The 14,574-nt window shown below is 44.6% G+C and overlaps 1 protein-coding gene across 1 annotated transcript in view; it reads left to right on the plus strand.

Moving 5' to 3' along the window:
* fam222aa (family with sequence similarity 222 member Aa) overlaps positions 1-8,593 on the plus strand; it is a 46,176-nt gene extending 37,583 nt beyond the window's left edge. The window contains exon 3 of the mRNA XM_030105486.1: positions 4,782-8,593. Within this exon, the coding sequence (XP_029961346.1) occupies positions 4,782-6,250 (1,469 nt within the window). The 3' untranslated portion in view covers positions 6,251-8,593. The remainder of the gene's footprint in view (positions 1-4,781) is intronic.
* Positions 8,594-14,574: the final 5,981 nt, after the last annotated feature.

A 14,574-nucleotide genomic window follows, 5' to 3' on the forward strand; every position in this document is an offset into this window, starting at 1 on the left:
CAGCCAGAGTTGATATTTAAAGCTTTACTTGTTCTGTGAAAGCGTCACTGCAGTTCAGCCAAACGGCGCTCTCCCTTCACTTAAACAAGCGGTCTTCCTCTCGGCTCACCCGTGGACATGGTCAGAGGGGATCAAAGGATACCAACTCACTGGAATGAATGAGAGACTGCTAAGGGCTTTTTGATGTGCGGGAGTGTTTTTCTCTACTAATAAAAAGAAACTTCTTCAACCTGCTCATAATTTTAGAACACTTGGAGCGCTAATAAATGAGAGCAAGGGCATTTCAGGCTGTTCTCTCAGATTTTTTTTCCTCTGCTTATTCATTTAAACCTCTAATTAAAATGCAAAGCATTCTCATGGTCTTTTGGATTTGGTGCTGCACTCTCACACAGCCTCTGACTCCATATCTTCACTGCTTTTTTTTTCCCACTCCTCTGCCACCCCCCCGCCTCCTCCTTCCCTCCCCACCTAACTCCCTGCTCCCATACTCTCTCTGTACTCTCTCCTTTGCTTCTTGTGATCAACACAATTTGACCTCTCACTTGGAAGAAGTGCACAGAATTTAATGGATTTTTTACAGTCTAATCTAACCAGTTCCCTCTTTATTGCTGTTTTGTACCCAGTGGACCTCATCTTTACCAGGCCTCCCCCTCTCTCCACCGCCACTTCCACCCTCACACCAAGAAAATTAGTTCATCAGAATTCAAAATGTACTGCCGGCTAATTAAAGGAGTGTTAATTGAGTGTTCAGAATTGGGTACCCCCTTCACCAAATGCACACACACGCACGCACGCACACACACACACACACGCACAAGCGCACTTGCAATCACAGTGACAGCACTGGGTACACCAAGGACGTTGCGCTTGGGGAGTTTCATGCCAATCAAAAATGGAGAGAAAGGAGAGTGCCCATCCTCCAAGTGAAATGGGATTTCTAGATCATATCATGGCCTATTGCAGCTCAGTCCAGCTCCGTGCTGCCATGTTATCCAATCCCTGCCTTGCTATCTCCGTCTGACCGCTGGAGAGTGTAACACTGCACAGATAGCCTCTCTCACCGCGTGCGTCGTGCTAATGAGGGGTGGCATTTAGAGATGTGCTGCTCTGACACATGGGCATTGTGTGCCAGGCACTGGGTGATTAAGGACGAAGGTCAGCCCATTAATTGCCTCCCTGCCATCCGCGTTCCCTGGCGCGTGATCTCTCAGAACTAATGCATGTGTTTGCTTGGGCTTTTATCTAATCTCTAATGCAGTTCAATCATATGCTTGGTTTGTTTACATTCCTTTCATGTGAAAGTTTTTTTTTCTCCCTTTTACTTCTCGTAAAAACAGTGCTAGTTCAGGTTTCCCTGTTCATTTACTGTAAGCTGTTTCATGTGCTTGTGAGTGCACATAGCCCTGCTCTCAGGAAGGGAAAAAACATATTCTTCCATCCCCAGGGGAAATAATTAATCCTTACAAGGCTGTCGCATGTTGAAATGAAGCGAGTGTGAAGCATTTAGCCCAGGAGGCATTGCAGGCTGTCGCCCGCACAGGCACCTGTTGTTGTCCCTGCCCTACATTTCATGAGAGAGCGCTGAGCAGAGGATAACAACATGCTCCACTGATGGCAAATGAGACACACAACTGTAGGAACACTATTGTGTGTGTGTGTGTGTGTGTGTGTGTGCATCTGTGCATGTGGTTGTGAACACGTTTTCACTTTTTTCCTGTTTTCCTGCATTGTGTTTGCATGCACAACCACGCTCGAGCGTGCACAGGTGCAGGAAACCCCCCCCACCCCCACCACCTTGTGAAGAAGGTGAGGCCTTGCACAAACGAGGCAGAGCTGGCTGCCTCGCAGGGTGTTTATCAGCCAACGCCATCTGTATGCTGCTGCTCATAGCTATGATCTACTGTAGCCTAAACTAATAAGTCACAGAGTGCCAACCTAAAAAGAGACTCTCTCCTTTAACCTCCATGTCCTCACTTATAGACTTACTGCACTGGAGTCGAGAGATGTAGAGGCCCTGCACATCAAAACACACAGTGTGTAGAAAGAAGCGGGTAGGGGAGTGAAATGTGCTCTGGTTTGTGGCCATACTTACTGTAATCAACTTTGCTATAAAATTTATACCATGGAACTTTTTAAAGGGGAAGCTGGAATCAGAAGCATCCAGATGCTCATTTGCCTCCTCCTCCTCCTCTTTTTCCTTTATGCCTGTGGGTTCTAATAACCGGAAGCCTTTGTGGAGCTGAGATGGGTTTTGTAGGCCTGAAAGGCCTCTAATCCCTGTGGCCTGTGAAGTGTGAAACCCTTTGATGCCAGGTTGGTGTGCCAAAGGCTCTGCCTATTGACAAACAAGGGCCAAGCTGGGAAAAGACGGAGGGAGAGGGCTTTCTCTTCTCTCTCTCTCTCTCTCAGAAGAAATGCGGGCTCAGGCATGGAAAATATGGGCTCAGTCAGTGAGAAGGAATAGAATTAGCCACCCTTTAATGAATTTCCTGGCTGTTTTTATAGTTTTTTTCCTCATGTGGCAGTAATTAGGTGGAATGATGGGCATATTGCAGCTGGGGGCTTGTAGGGGCGGCAGGGCACAGGCCCTTGATATGCCTGAAAGCCAAGTATCTTCCCTCATTTATACCATGGGATGATCAAAGATCTTCTTTTTTTTTTTTTGCCCTCATGTAAAGAAGATCAGAAAAAAATACTGCCATTCCATTTGCATGTGGACCAGCAATACGCTTTGAAATGAGCATGTTTTTCTCTTCTGAGCAAATGAAATAAGTCTTCTGTCAGTTTTCTCCTGCAAGTCAGAACATCAAAGCAAATGGCACTGCTGTCACCAGGGAAGCACAGCTTTCCCTCTGTAAGGGTGGTTAGATCTGAGGTATTGCTGGCCTGGCACGCTCAAACCAGGCCATTAGGGTGGCACCCTTAGTCTGGCTAAAACCAAGTCTTTAATGGCAGCATACTTTTGTTTTTTTGTTTCCCCCGAATTTGAATTCTAATATAAAGAACAGCGTCTCTGATTTAGAAAACATTGACTGAGCCAACCTGACCAGAATAAATCTCATACTAAATTTGGCTCCAAATATTCACAGTCTCTCTCCTCCGCTGTTAAATTCCCAATTTATTTCTTTTATGATATGGATCTTGTAGATTTAATCATTTTCACAGTTGGAGACCCATAAGGTTGTTGAAATGAACTCCCCATGCTATCTGTAATGGGAGCAAAGAAATGAGAATTGTGACTACTTGGCTGTGGAGTCTCTTTAAAATGATTTTGCAATCGGAAAGGAAATGGAGTGAGTCCTAGTCACAGCCTGCACCCCGCAGACTCCTTGGGTCGCCAGGACATTTGCTGACGGCACAGTTATGGCAGTTAATTTTTGTGCGTTTTGTTAGCTTTTGCATAAAAATGTCATTTTTGAAGGGGTTGCAAGTCATTTGTGGCAGCTGATATATTGCTTGTAAATTGAGTTCTTTTCCCAGTTCCCCACCCTTTTTGTTGCACTGAGCTAAGTAGCCATGAAATTGCCTGAATAATGTCGTTTAAATCCAATCTCACCGTGGCCTCTCACCTCCATGCCCAGCCCCCAAACAATGACACATGGTGGGGTTTTTAGAAATTGCGTTTTTCCTGTTTGCCACCTCAGTTCACAGTGGTCAAGCCTTGGTTCATTGAGTGAGAGCCATTGCCAGGCTCACTCACCACCTTGCGTGGTGAATTGAATTTGAAACCTGAGTGGTTTCATATGACATTTACGCACACTTTTTTGCAATGGCAGCATTTGCCCTTTGTTTGTTCCATCATGCCTGTTTTTGCACATTGAAATGTGCTCTTGGAAACAAAATTTTATGGAGGAAAAGGTGAAACTTTTCCAATCTCTACTCTTCACTTAAATATTTGACTTACACAGGGGTAGACCACTTGTATGTTTCTATTTTGACTTAATTTGTATCAAATCAGATGTTATTGAATTTTCTGGAAAAAAAAATATTAAAACACTTTGTCATTGCAAAGCCACGTTTTTATTTTTATCCTGAACCAATTCATCAAATAATGTCTTTGACTTGGCTCCATTCTGATATAGTTCACCTTAACCAGGCTACTAATCCCCCATAGATATTTAATTGGTTTTAGCGAGGACCTCTCCTCGTGCCCCTGCATTGAATAAATGTGGAAATTCTGTGGCCAAGGGTAAGACCCAGTAAGTGATACCACTTATAAATCTCAAATGTGCCACTGCAATTAAACAAGCTTTTATTCCCTCCCCTTCATCCCTCCTTGCCTGATATCCAAGGCTAACCCAATTCAATGCTAAAGAGAGTCCGAATTAATTTCACAATGCACTGATTTAACAGCGCCTAAGGTACCGGGCTTTGACAGAATGAGTTTTTAAAAAGATCCATTTGTCTAGGGATGAACTTCCAGAGGAGGGTGAGAAAATGAGATGGAAAGCTCTAATGGATGAGGGAAATCGTATCACATGAATGGCAGTCCTCATTTACAGTTTGCAGAATCTGTTTAGGCTGTGCTAAAATGTGCCTGCTATTTCTTTCTGATGTTTTTTTTTTTCACCTGCTCTTGTCAGTCATTGACATCTTCCAACCTGCCTTTCACTTATTCACAGTACAGTTGGATTTCATAATTGATTGATTTGTCTGGCTTTGCGATCGTCACAGCTGATTATACCCCATGACTGCTGATCACGTCTTTCTCCTTCAGGCGTCTGTGTTTCTTGTTGCCTTTCATTCATTAACCCACATTCTTTTCTCTGCTTGCTTTGCAGGTGAACTGGTGGTGCCCACGCATTCCCCACGCTACCCCACTGCAGCAGAACTTGATGCCTACGCTCAGAAGACAGCCAACAGCCCGCTGTCCATCAAGATCTTCCCCACCAACATCAGGGTTCCCCAGCACAAGCACCTTAACCGGACTGTGAATGGCTACGACACCACAGGGCAACGCTACAGTCCCTACCCACACCTCCACACAGGTGGCTACCAGGGGCTCCTCGCCATTGTCAAAGCCTCCTCCTCATCATCATCATCGTCAACATCTACCTTTGTTGCTTCTAAAGGTGTTCTCAAAAACTCAGAAGGCAGACGGACTAAGCTCTCTCCAGCCCATATAGCTGTTGCCCCATATCCGCCCTCTAGTAGTAGCACTTTAGCCAGTGGCCATGGCCAGATGGTATACCACACCGGGCCCTCGAAACCTCCGGAGGGCCCCGGACTCTCCGTTCCCCCGAATGTCACTGTAGCAGGCTCAGTGATTCCCGTAACAGGGGGCCGAAGCCTGGCCCTGCCCGCACAGTCCAACCTCCCCTCCATCCAGAGCATCATCTATCAGATCAACCAGCATTGCCAAGCCCAGGCTTTGCAGCAGGTGTGTCAGGGGGCGGCCACCGTACCTTCGAATTCCAGCCCCTCCAAACAGGGCACGGCCGTCATAGGCGTCTCTTCTAGCTCCTCAGGCGGAGGCTACGTGGTAGGATTGGGTCCCCAGGCTAACATGGTGTACACAGGGCCAGGACTGCAAGCCCAGTCTGCAGAGGCGATGAAGAGCGGCATGTACTCAGATAGTATGGACTATATCCTTTGGCAAAAGCAGCAGCAGCATCAACAGCAGCAGCAGCAGCAGCAACAGGCTGTGCTCCGTATGTATAGTGGGGGCAGTGGAGGAGGGGGCGCCATCAGCAAGTCCCCCCCTGAGACCTGCGTTCCAGGGGGAGGGATTATGGCGGCCCAAGTGTCCTCCTCCTCTTCTAGACCTTACCACCTGACGGCGAGCGCGAGCGGGGGAGGCGGGCTGGACAAAGTCACCTCGTCCCCTTTGAACTGCGTTGGTATGCATGGGAATTTCTCAGTGGGTCAATACTTCGCACCGCCGTGGAACAGCGTGCTGGTGACACCCGACAGTGACTGCTACAACCCCCAGGAGCTTTTGGGCACCTCCACGGGAGGGCCGGCCACCGGGCACAGAGAGATGGGCTATCCTCACCACCATCACCACTACCACCATCATCATCACCCCGCTATCGACAGCGGGGGAGGCTTGTGCTGCAGCCTGCCCAGCAAGAGCTTGTGCAACACATCAGTGCTGAGCAGCAGCTTGCAGTCTCTGGAGTACCTGATCAACGACATCCACCCACCCTGCATCAAGGAGCAGATGCTTGGCAAAGGCTACGAGACTGTGTCTGTGCCACGTCTGTTAGACCACCAGCATGCACACATCCGCCTCCCTGTTTACAGATAGAGGGGGAAGAAAAGGAGGGGAAGAATCAAGAATTGTGAATTTGTTGAAGAGAATCAAAGTCAAAGAACAGATGTATTTTGGGGGTACGGAGTTGTTTGTTGTACCACTGCTGTTACTAGTGTGGGAGCTTAGAGAAGCGCAGCGTGACCTGAAGTTACTAGGCAGCCGGTGGGAATCCCAAATGCAAAAGGTGGTAGTGATTGCCAGTGGGAAAGAAAAGGGATTTCAAGATTCTCCTGATGTTCCATTGTGTGGTTTGCCAATAGGATTTTTGGATTGCTTTATTTTTTTTCTTAAGTTTTATTTTTTTTGGGTTTTGTTTTGTTTTACTTGCCTGAACTTGTTTTTATTGAGAATCCTAGCTTGAGATGAAGTGCATACGCCACTTGTATCCCCTTTCCAAATACTATAGATGAAGCTACTGTGTAGGATGTCACTGAAATGGTCTTAAAAGGGCCAAAGTTGAGGGCTGCTCACAAAATCCAAACCTCTACATCAACATGTACACATTCAAAACTGTACTGACAAATGAGAAGAGCAAGACTGTAGGCAGTACTCGGGTGTTACATACAAGGAACATAAGGTTGAATTAAAAGGATAGTACAATATTAGTTATTATTGCTGTTATAATTGATACATAAATTGCACTGCTTGAATTTTGTTAACTTTGAAGTTTGGAATTGGGTAGTTTGGATATGATATATTTAAGAAACTTGAAAAACTTGAAACTATTTTTTTGTTGTTTGATATATTTGTAGGTATATTATATGTATTGGCTGCTATGGGGAAAAGTGTCTCAAATGCTTTTTTTTTTTGTTATTATTATTATCCACATTTGTTTTTATGATTTAATAATTCCTCCACAAGCTGATGTGCAGTCTCTTATGTCCTGGTTTGAGGCATAGCTGCTGCTTTGGTTCTGTAAGAACCTATTCAGAGAGCTCTTTTTTCTCTTAACCAACACTGGAATCTACAATAAATCTTGAAATACTTATTTAAAAAGAAAATGTTGCAAAAAATACAAGAAAAAGAAATGTTACAATGAAGAATGTGACTGGGAGGTTATCTGCATAACCTTACATGTATGTTAATGCGTGTATGTGACTGAGTGCATGCGTGTGTGTGCATTTTAATTTGTGTTCTTCAAAATCCTCAGACTTTTTTTTTTTTTTTTTTTTAAATGTCATTACAAGATTTCTACCGCCGAGACTGAAAAGACTGATTCACCAGTCCCATAAGCGTTATATCTGAGTAATGTACAGGAGATTGGTTGCAAATCTTGCTCCCTCATAATGGAGGCTTTAGATTTTTCCGCGGAGCAAGTGTGGAGATCGAGTTTCTCACACTGGCTCCTTTATAACTGTAGTTATAGCACTGCGGCCTCTTTGTCCATCAGGTGTTTTCATTGAGGACAGAAAGTGGTGGAAACAGATGGAGATGGTATCCCGAGGGGTACAATTCACTCCTAATCCTGCAAACAAAAAAAAATAAAATGAAAACAATCATGCCCTGTCCTCTGGCATCAGATGAAATGAGATGAAGTTCACTGCTTTCTTTGTCCATTTCAGTCCCTGGTTGGGCTGCATTTAGCCCCGGCCAGTCTTAACTTGATGATTCAGAGCAGTGAAATATTTATTATGACTGTGAGATTCCCTTGAATGTACTGCACTTAAATTACTGCGATGTTTTATTGCCTTGTGGGACTCGAGTGAAAGAGAAAAATTGGATCAGTGCAGCAGTCCTCTGGTCTTAAATTAGCATTTCTTTTGTCAGTCAACTTTCAGTGGTAAATTGAATTTATTAACTGGAGAGAGAGAGAGCGAGCACCAGAGCTTTGTTGTGGGGAAATACTGGCATCAGTCTAGATTTATGAAGTGCAATTATTATGACTGTATTAACATTTTTTCTCTGAGCTTACACCAAAAAATGTAAACTACAGTTGTCAATACATTCCCAATGTACCACATCCCTAATCCTTATTCTTTTCTTTTCTTTCTTTTTTTTTTTTTTTTTTTTTTTTTTGAGGTGTAAAATAAATTTCTTTAAGAATATATTCGGAAGCCATGTTTTGGCTTTGAAGTCTGTCATTATTTTTTAACATGCGTCCTCTAGAAATCAGTCGGCAGTTGGGCCCCTTGCGTCAGCAGCTCTGCGAGATCCAGAGCGGAGATCCTGTATTTGTACTGCAGCGCTAAACCTCGGACACCGAGCGCTCTGTATGTTTAATAGATCACATTTTAAATGTTTACACTCTGGCCACCCAAAGACAAAGGGCAGACAGCACCACTGGAAAAAGAGATTATTTACCCAAGAACATGACGAACGTGTTGGACTTAAGGGAAGCGAAAACAAGAAGCAGGGATTTGTTTCTTTCATGTATTGCACTCCTCAAATAGATCGGGTTTTTCCCTCAAGATAACCTTTGCTTTTTCTTAACTATGAGCCTTAAATTTTGAGCTAATGATGTTTGTAGACTTGTCACTGTCTTTGAAGGCTGACAGAGATTTCAGTCTAAGGAATACCAAGCCCCTTGGCTTAAATTTGCACAGTAAGCCTCCTTAACATTCCAGTGAAAAATTTTCATGTTGTTTCAACAGCTTAATGCCCCAGCCACAGTCTGATTCCAGCATATTTTCTGTCTTGTAGAAATATTTTGACAGATTTACAGATACATCCCGTCCCTAAATCCCTTCCGTTTGGCTTCTGCATTGAAGCGTTAAACCCTGTCACATGACGTTGAAGTGGAGAGGAGACACTTGAGGCTGTGGAGTTTCTGATGTCTGGCCTTTCCCACCAGTGGAGGTCTAAGGCACCAGGCCTCTCTGCTAATGGGAATATTGGGTGACGTCTGGCTACTGGACACTGCCAGTGGAGAGTATTCATCCAGTCAAAGGGTTGAAACATAACCCTTTTCAAATAGCAAGGGATTTCCTATTAGGGACAGAGAGGAATCTGACCATTTCAAGGTAAACCAAATAAGACAAAGGGGAAAAAAAAAACATGAGCTGAATATTGCATTATTTTGCAGAAATGTTTAATTATGATATTTTTATTAAACTTAATGAGGCTCTATGTCCTTATGACTACATGTTTCTGCTGTGCAGGCTCCAAACAGTCTGTCCCCCGGTCCTTAACGCGCATTAATGAGCTCCTATTGATGGGATGCGCCGTAGCCCCGCGACCGGGGTCCATTCCACTATTCCTGATTTGGACAATGGACGCTTAGGCCATATTAGGATAATAGAATTAAATTTTCAAATAGATTTGTGCCTGAGCTGATCCAGCCTCGGCTCACTCAGCTGCAGAGGCAGAGTGGCATATGGCATGTCATTATCTAAGCCCACCCTCCCCCTGTCCGGGGCCAACGGGGTTCAGCAGTGCTTAAACAAACTGAAGGTTAGTACTGGCTGGCTGGCGTTGAAGGGGAGGACAGCAGGGTTTGAAGGTGGGTGTGTGGGGTGGGGTGCCGCTAAATCACAGCCTCTGCAGCGTCTCAGAGGGCCTCAGCGCCGCACCATGGCGCCGGGGCTCAGAGGCCTGCTTTAAAAGCCGGGCTGTGTTTGATCGTGGGGATTTGTTTTCTGTTGGATTATACATGGTTGCTCCCTGCCTGGCTGAGGGGGCCCTGCGCAATGTGACAGATCCCGGCGAAAAGAGAGCGAGAGCGAGAGAACGATATGGGGGGGAGGGATTTTGGGGTCAGAGAAGCCTCGAAGCATCAGTAATCAGGATAATTGCCATGTTCCTGGTGCTGTTTCCAGCCTCCCCTGGATGGTTCTGCAGTGTCACACTCAGATTTATGAAGAAATCACCTCTGCTTCAGAAAGACTTATTGTGCCTCAGTTTACTAAATTCTAGCAAGTGACGTCTTCATTTGTGAGGAACTTTTTAATACTCCTTAAAATATTTCATGCTACCTTGCCTAGGAAATGATAAATTACACCAACATCGCCGTCCGAATGAGGACATTTAGATCTATAACTTATCTCTGTGGCCACAGACTGCTATTGACTGTTAACACGTTTTTCAAGGGCAATGAGATGCTCACGAGGATGGCCCGAGGGCAAAGTGGAGGGGAATTGACTTATGCCGGTTGTAAAAATCCCTCAGTAAATCCCAATAAGTCCATGAAGACCTTTCACCGGTGTAAAGGTCCCGTCGCATATTGTGTACCTTAAATACTGCTGAGAAGGAAGGAGAGCGGACAGGCCCTTCAAAGCAGGGTCAGCTCTTTCACTCTCAGAACAGAGGGGGACAGGAGGGGAGGGAGGGATTAAAAAATAAGGCAGCTGCTCACGCTGTAGAGTCTTGGCGCTGCTTCTCAAACCTACAGATGACGGAGGGGTGGGAGGGGGGTTGGGGGGGGGGGGTGGTCCCACTCAACGCCGCTTTGGTCAACCTCAGCCATGTATGTCCCCTGGCTGCCCTTGGGGCCCCTGAGGCTCCATCCCTCCTCAACATCTCAGAGAAGACAGATTCACAAGGCCGGTCCTGTTGCATTCGGCTCCTACCTAGCAAGAAAATGCGTCAATCAATAATTCAGATGGTCCTGGGGAGGCTTGTATAGTTAACCCACTCGCCTTATGAAGCCATATTGCACAATATCATCTGAAGATAAGCTGGTTTTTTTTTGCGTGTGTGTGTTTTGGTTTTTTTCAACACACGGACAGAGCACATTGCCGTCTCTTTAGTATGACTAAATGAGCCTTGATGGGTCACATATGAGCACCACACGATTTCCATTTGAGTTTTAGAAGTTCTCAAAGGCAACAGAAGTTTTTTCTTTTTTTTTCTTTTTTTTTTTTGTTTTAAAGGGAAAAAAAATCAGCACAGATGATAATATAAATCAGGATCTTTTCCCAAAGGCACAGTCCCAGAGGCCTTTTTCTAAAAGGCATACAGCAGGACGTAATTCCAGGAGCTTACCGCGCTTTATTTCCAAGCATCACAACCGTGTATGTTCAGCTGAAAAAGCTTATGGTCTCCAAATATTCATCTAGTTTGTGCAGTGGGTATATTGCTGTATCCAATCTAACTCAAAAGTCTGGGGATTTTGCTTTTTTTTTCTTCCTGATTCCTCTTAGTGTTTGTGAGGCTCTCTGAATGTTCCTGTGGACAAACAGGGCTGTTTTTTTTCTTTTCCCCCAAATGATCTCAAATGCACCAACGCTGCCAAAGTCTGAGGGTGCTGCAACCTTGAGAAAATAATATATATGGAAATGGGAAACCTATAAAGCATCTCTCTTATTGTTCTCCCTGCAGTGTTGTATTTATGTTGAAAAAATGATTCTGTCTCCTCAGGATGAAAAAAAAAAATGTAAAGAATATCTTGCTTTTTAAAAAACAAAAAGAAAAGAAAAAAGATCATATACGAATCTTAGATTTCGACATGAGAAGTCTGAATATTTGAGAGAATAAAAAAGAAAAACCTGTGAAATCCGTTAGTGATGGGGTTTTCAACTTTTGAATGTGCCTACAGCCAAGCATCCCAGTGATTGCTTACCCTCTCCAGTTCTGCAATCTCCCCCTAATCTTCCAACAACCATCATTTTCAATTTGCTGAAACTGCCACAGTCCCTCCTCCATCCCGACGATCACAGTAGATATTTTGTCTGTTCCCTGCTTTTTGTCGATCTCAGGACTGAAAATTTCTTTTCATAATGTAGACGGTTGATTTTCATTTGACCTCTCCTCTCCTATGTATTATTGTTTGACATGAAGTAAATAAAGCCGATGACTTCTACGTCTGTCCAGTTTATGTAACTATTCACATTAAGTCACTTTCCTTCTTCCTCTCATTCCGTCTTCCTCTCTCGCTCTTCCTTTCTTTCTTTCTTTCTTTCTTTCTCCAAACAATCTAAACGACCCTTCAGGAGACCTTCCTCTCATGGAGGTAAGCATATTAGTCTTAGGACTCACTTTGCACATCACCACCATATGCTGGCCTCTACAATCCTGTTGTTAACTTGACCCTCTTCACCTTTACAGCAGTAGCCTATGTTGTGGCATCATTAGGGCCTCACAGTTAATTGTTCAATCACTGAGGGGGAAAAAATGGTGGATTTCTGGATGGTGCTTTGTAAGAATTGATTCACACAATTAGCTAACATAATTTGAAGAGATTCCCTCTGGAGTTCATAAAGTATTTTATATACTATTCATTTGCTTATTCCTGGTCTGTGGTTGTCATGTAAAAATGACTTGCAGGTGATCATGTCTTGTGATGTTCACGTTTGTGTCCTCCAGATTTTCATTATTAAATTGAACAACCACCTTCAGTGTCGTAGACGACTGTTTAAATAGCTGCACACTGAGCTTTATGTTAGAATTCACTCATTTGTTCCTCACAGTCAGAGTACATGAATATGCATTTAGCTTGAAATAACAGCAAAAAATAAGGATAACTACTATTTTGAAGAAAATCTGGATACATATAGAACTGTTCCGTGTGACAGCATGGCCTTTAAAAAAATCTAATGGTTCTAGCAGGTCTCCTTTTTTTTGTGTGAATTGCATTCGCATTTAAAGCAGAGGCCACTCTACAGTTTTTAGACTATCCCCTGCTTTTTAAGCCTAAATTGATAAAATATGTTTGATTTTGTAGTTTAATGCTATTAAACAGAATCCATTACATGGAAGTTGCTATTAAGTGTGTTTGTAGTACTATTTTCAATTTAACGTTTCAGTTATGAATTATTTCAATGAGTGGAATTTCCCAAAGAGAACTTTGTGTTTTTCCCATTTGGAGATAAAACATTTCCCACATCCCAGTTTCTCTGGGAAATACATTTATGTTCTGATAGTATAGTGAATTACTGCCCACACAGTCCTTGTCAGAACAGCAATTCGCCATACATCTAAATGTTTAACAACACAGGTACATTCAAGAACTCAATATTGACACTTTACGTCTCCTCTCCCTCCTCGATCTCAACCCCTCCACCCACCTAAAACATCAGATAAGCCGTAGACTGATGAGCCAGCCGCCTCCACCAGAGCGTGTGGTACTGCGAGACTGCACACTGATTTCATACACGCTCGCTCAGACAGAAAAAGAGCTCTGTGGAGCAGAAATGCTTCTCTTATTAGCAAAACTCATTCACCTGCACGCCACATTGAGTCCCTGGCAATTTCACAATAAATCATGAGCGATGCCTACGGAGGCCGAGCAGCAGGCTGAGACTCTGCCGCGGACGTGCCCTCGCCTGTCAGTTTAGACACTCTGAATCATTTCGGGTTCAGCAGCCTTGTTTCATCTGAGATGAACTGAAAGGTCATCTCACACGCCACCTACCCAATATGTCTCCGACTCTTCATCTCCCAGTCCCTCCAGTGATTGCTCATTCCATTTAGAAATACCACACCGGGGTGAAGCATTTCTCTGGGTATCATGGAAGGAATTTCAAGGAATCATCTCAGACAAAGAATTAGCAGTGACTTCAAACATCGTCACCCTGAGCCCAACTCTCACTGCAGGATCATTCGGCAGTGAGATATGTCACTTTTTCAGAGAAATTAGGAGAAGCAATCAGTGTCAATATGAGTTTCCGTGTCTTCGTGACTACAGGACTTCAGGCAGACGGTGAACACTGCGCTCGAAGCCATCAGACAGTCTGGAGTTTTGTTTGGTGAATAAAGGATGAGTTGGCCCCGGTCCAGCCCAGTATCCGCTTGAGACTCATCAGCCTAAACACCTTAAAGCTTAACTGGCTGGACAATAGCTGAACAATTTGTACTGCCAATATCTAAGCTAGTTACTCTACTTAAGACCTTCTGGCTGAAACTGTCAACTTTCCCTTATGCGCGGCTGCCGAACGAGGGCCGCTGCGACGAGATCCTGCTTGGCTGTCACTCGGGTTTGTTGAGACACGTTTGTGGCGGAGGGTGCACGCACGCTGCAAGCGACCGAGCCATTTTGTTAACAGCTCACACTTCCTGTGCGAGTGTGTGGTTCCAGAGTTGCTGACAGTGACACTTGCAGGACCGAGCCCTGCCCTACTTAACAGGCTGCTGGGAGGAGGGCAGGCCAAGTTGTCAGCGGCGCTAGGTGCTCGCTGCTTAGATAAACCTGGAGGATTAGTGGCCCAGTTAAAGTTGGGGCAAAGAGGATTAGCCTCTTCTGAGGTGGCGAGAGATTCCCGGTGTCCTTCAGCGCCGCCGGCCTCATATAGAGTTGGGGGGGTGCGGGATGGGAAGGGTGGGTGGGCGGGGGGGGGGGGGGGCGTGGACGTAAATGAAGGGAGAGTGAGCCTCTTGTTATCATGAGTGAGAATCACTACTGCAACATTTTCAAAGAGGAAGAGGAAATGCAAGGTGTGAGGATG

Source organism: Salarias fasciatus, chromosome 12 (assembly GCF_902148845.1).
Source record: "Salarias fasciatus chromosome 12, fSalaFa1.1, whole genome shotgun sequence".
NCBI lineage: Eukaryota > Metazoa > Chordata > Actinopteri > Blenniiformes > Blenniidae > Salarias > Salarias fasciatus.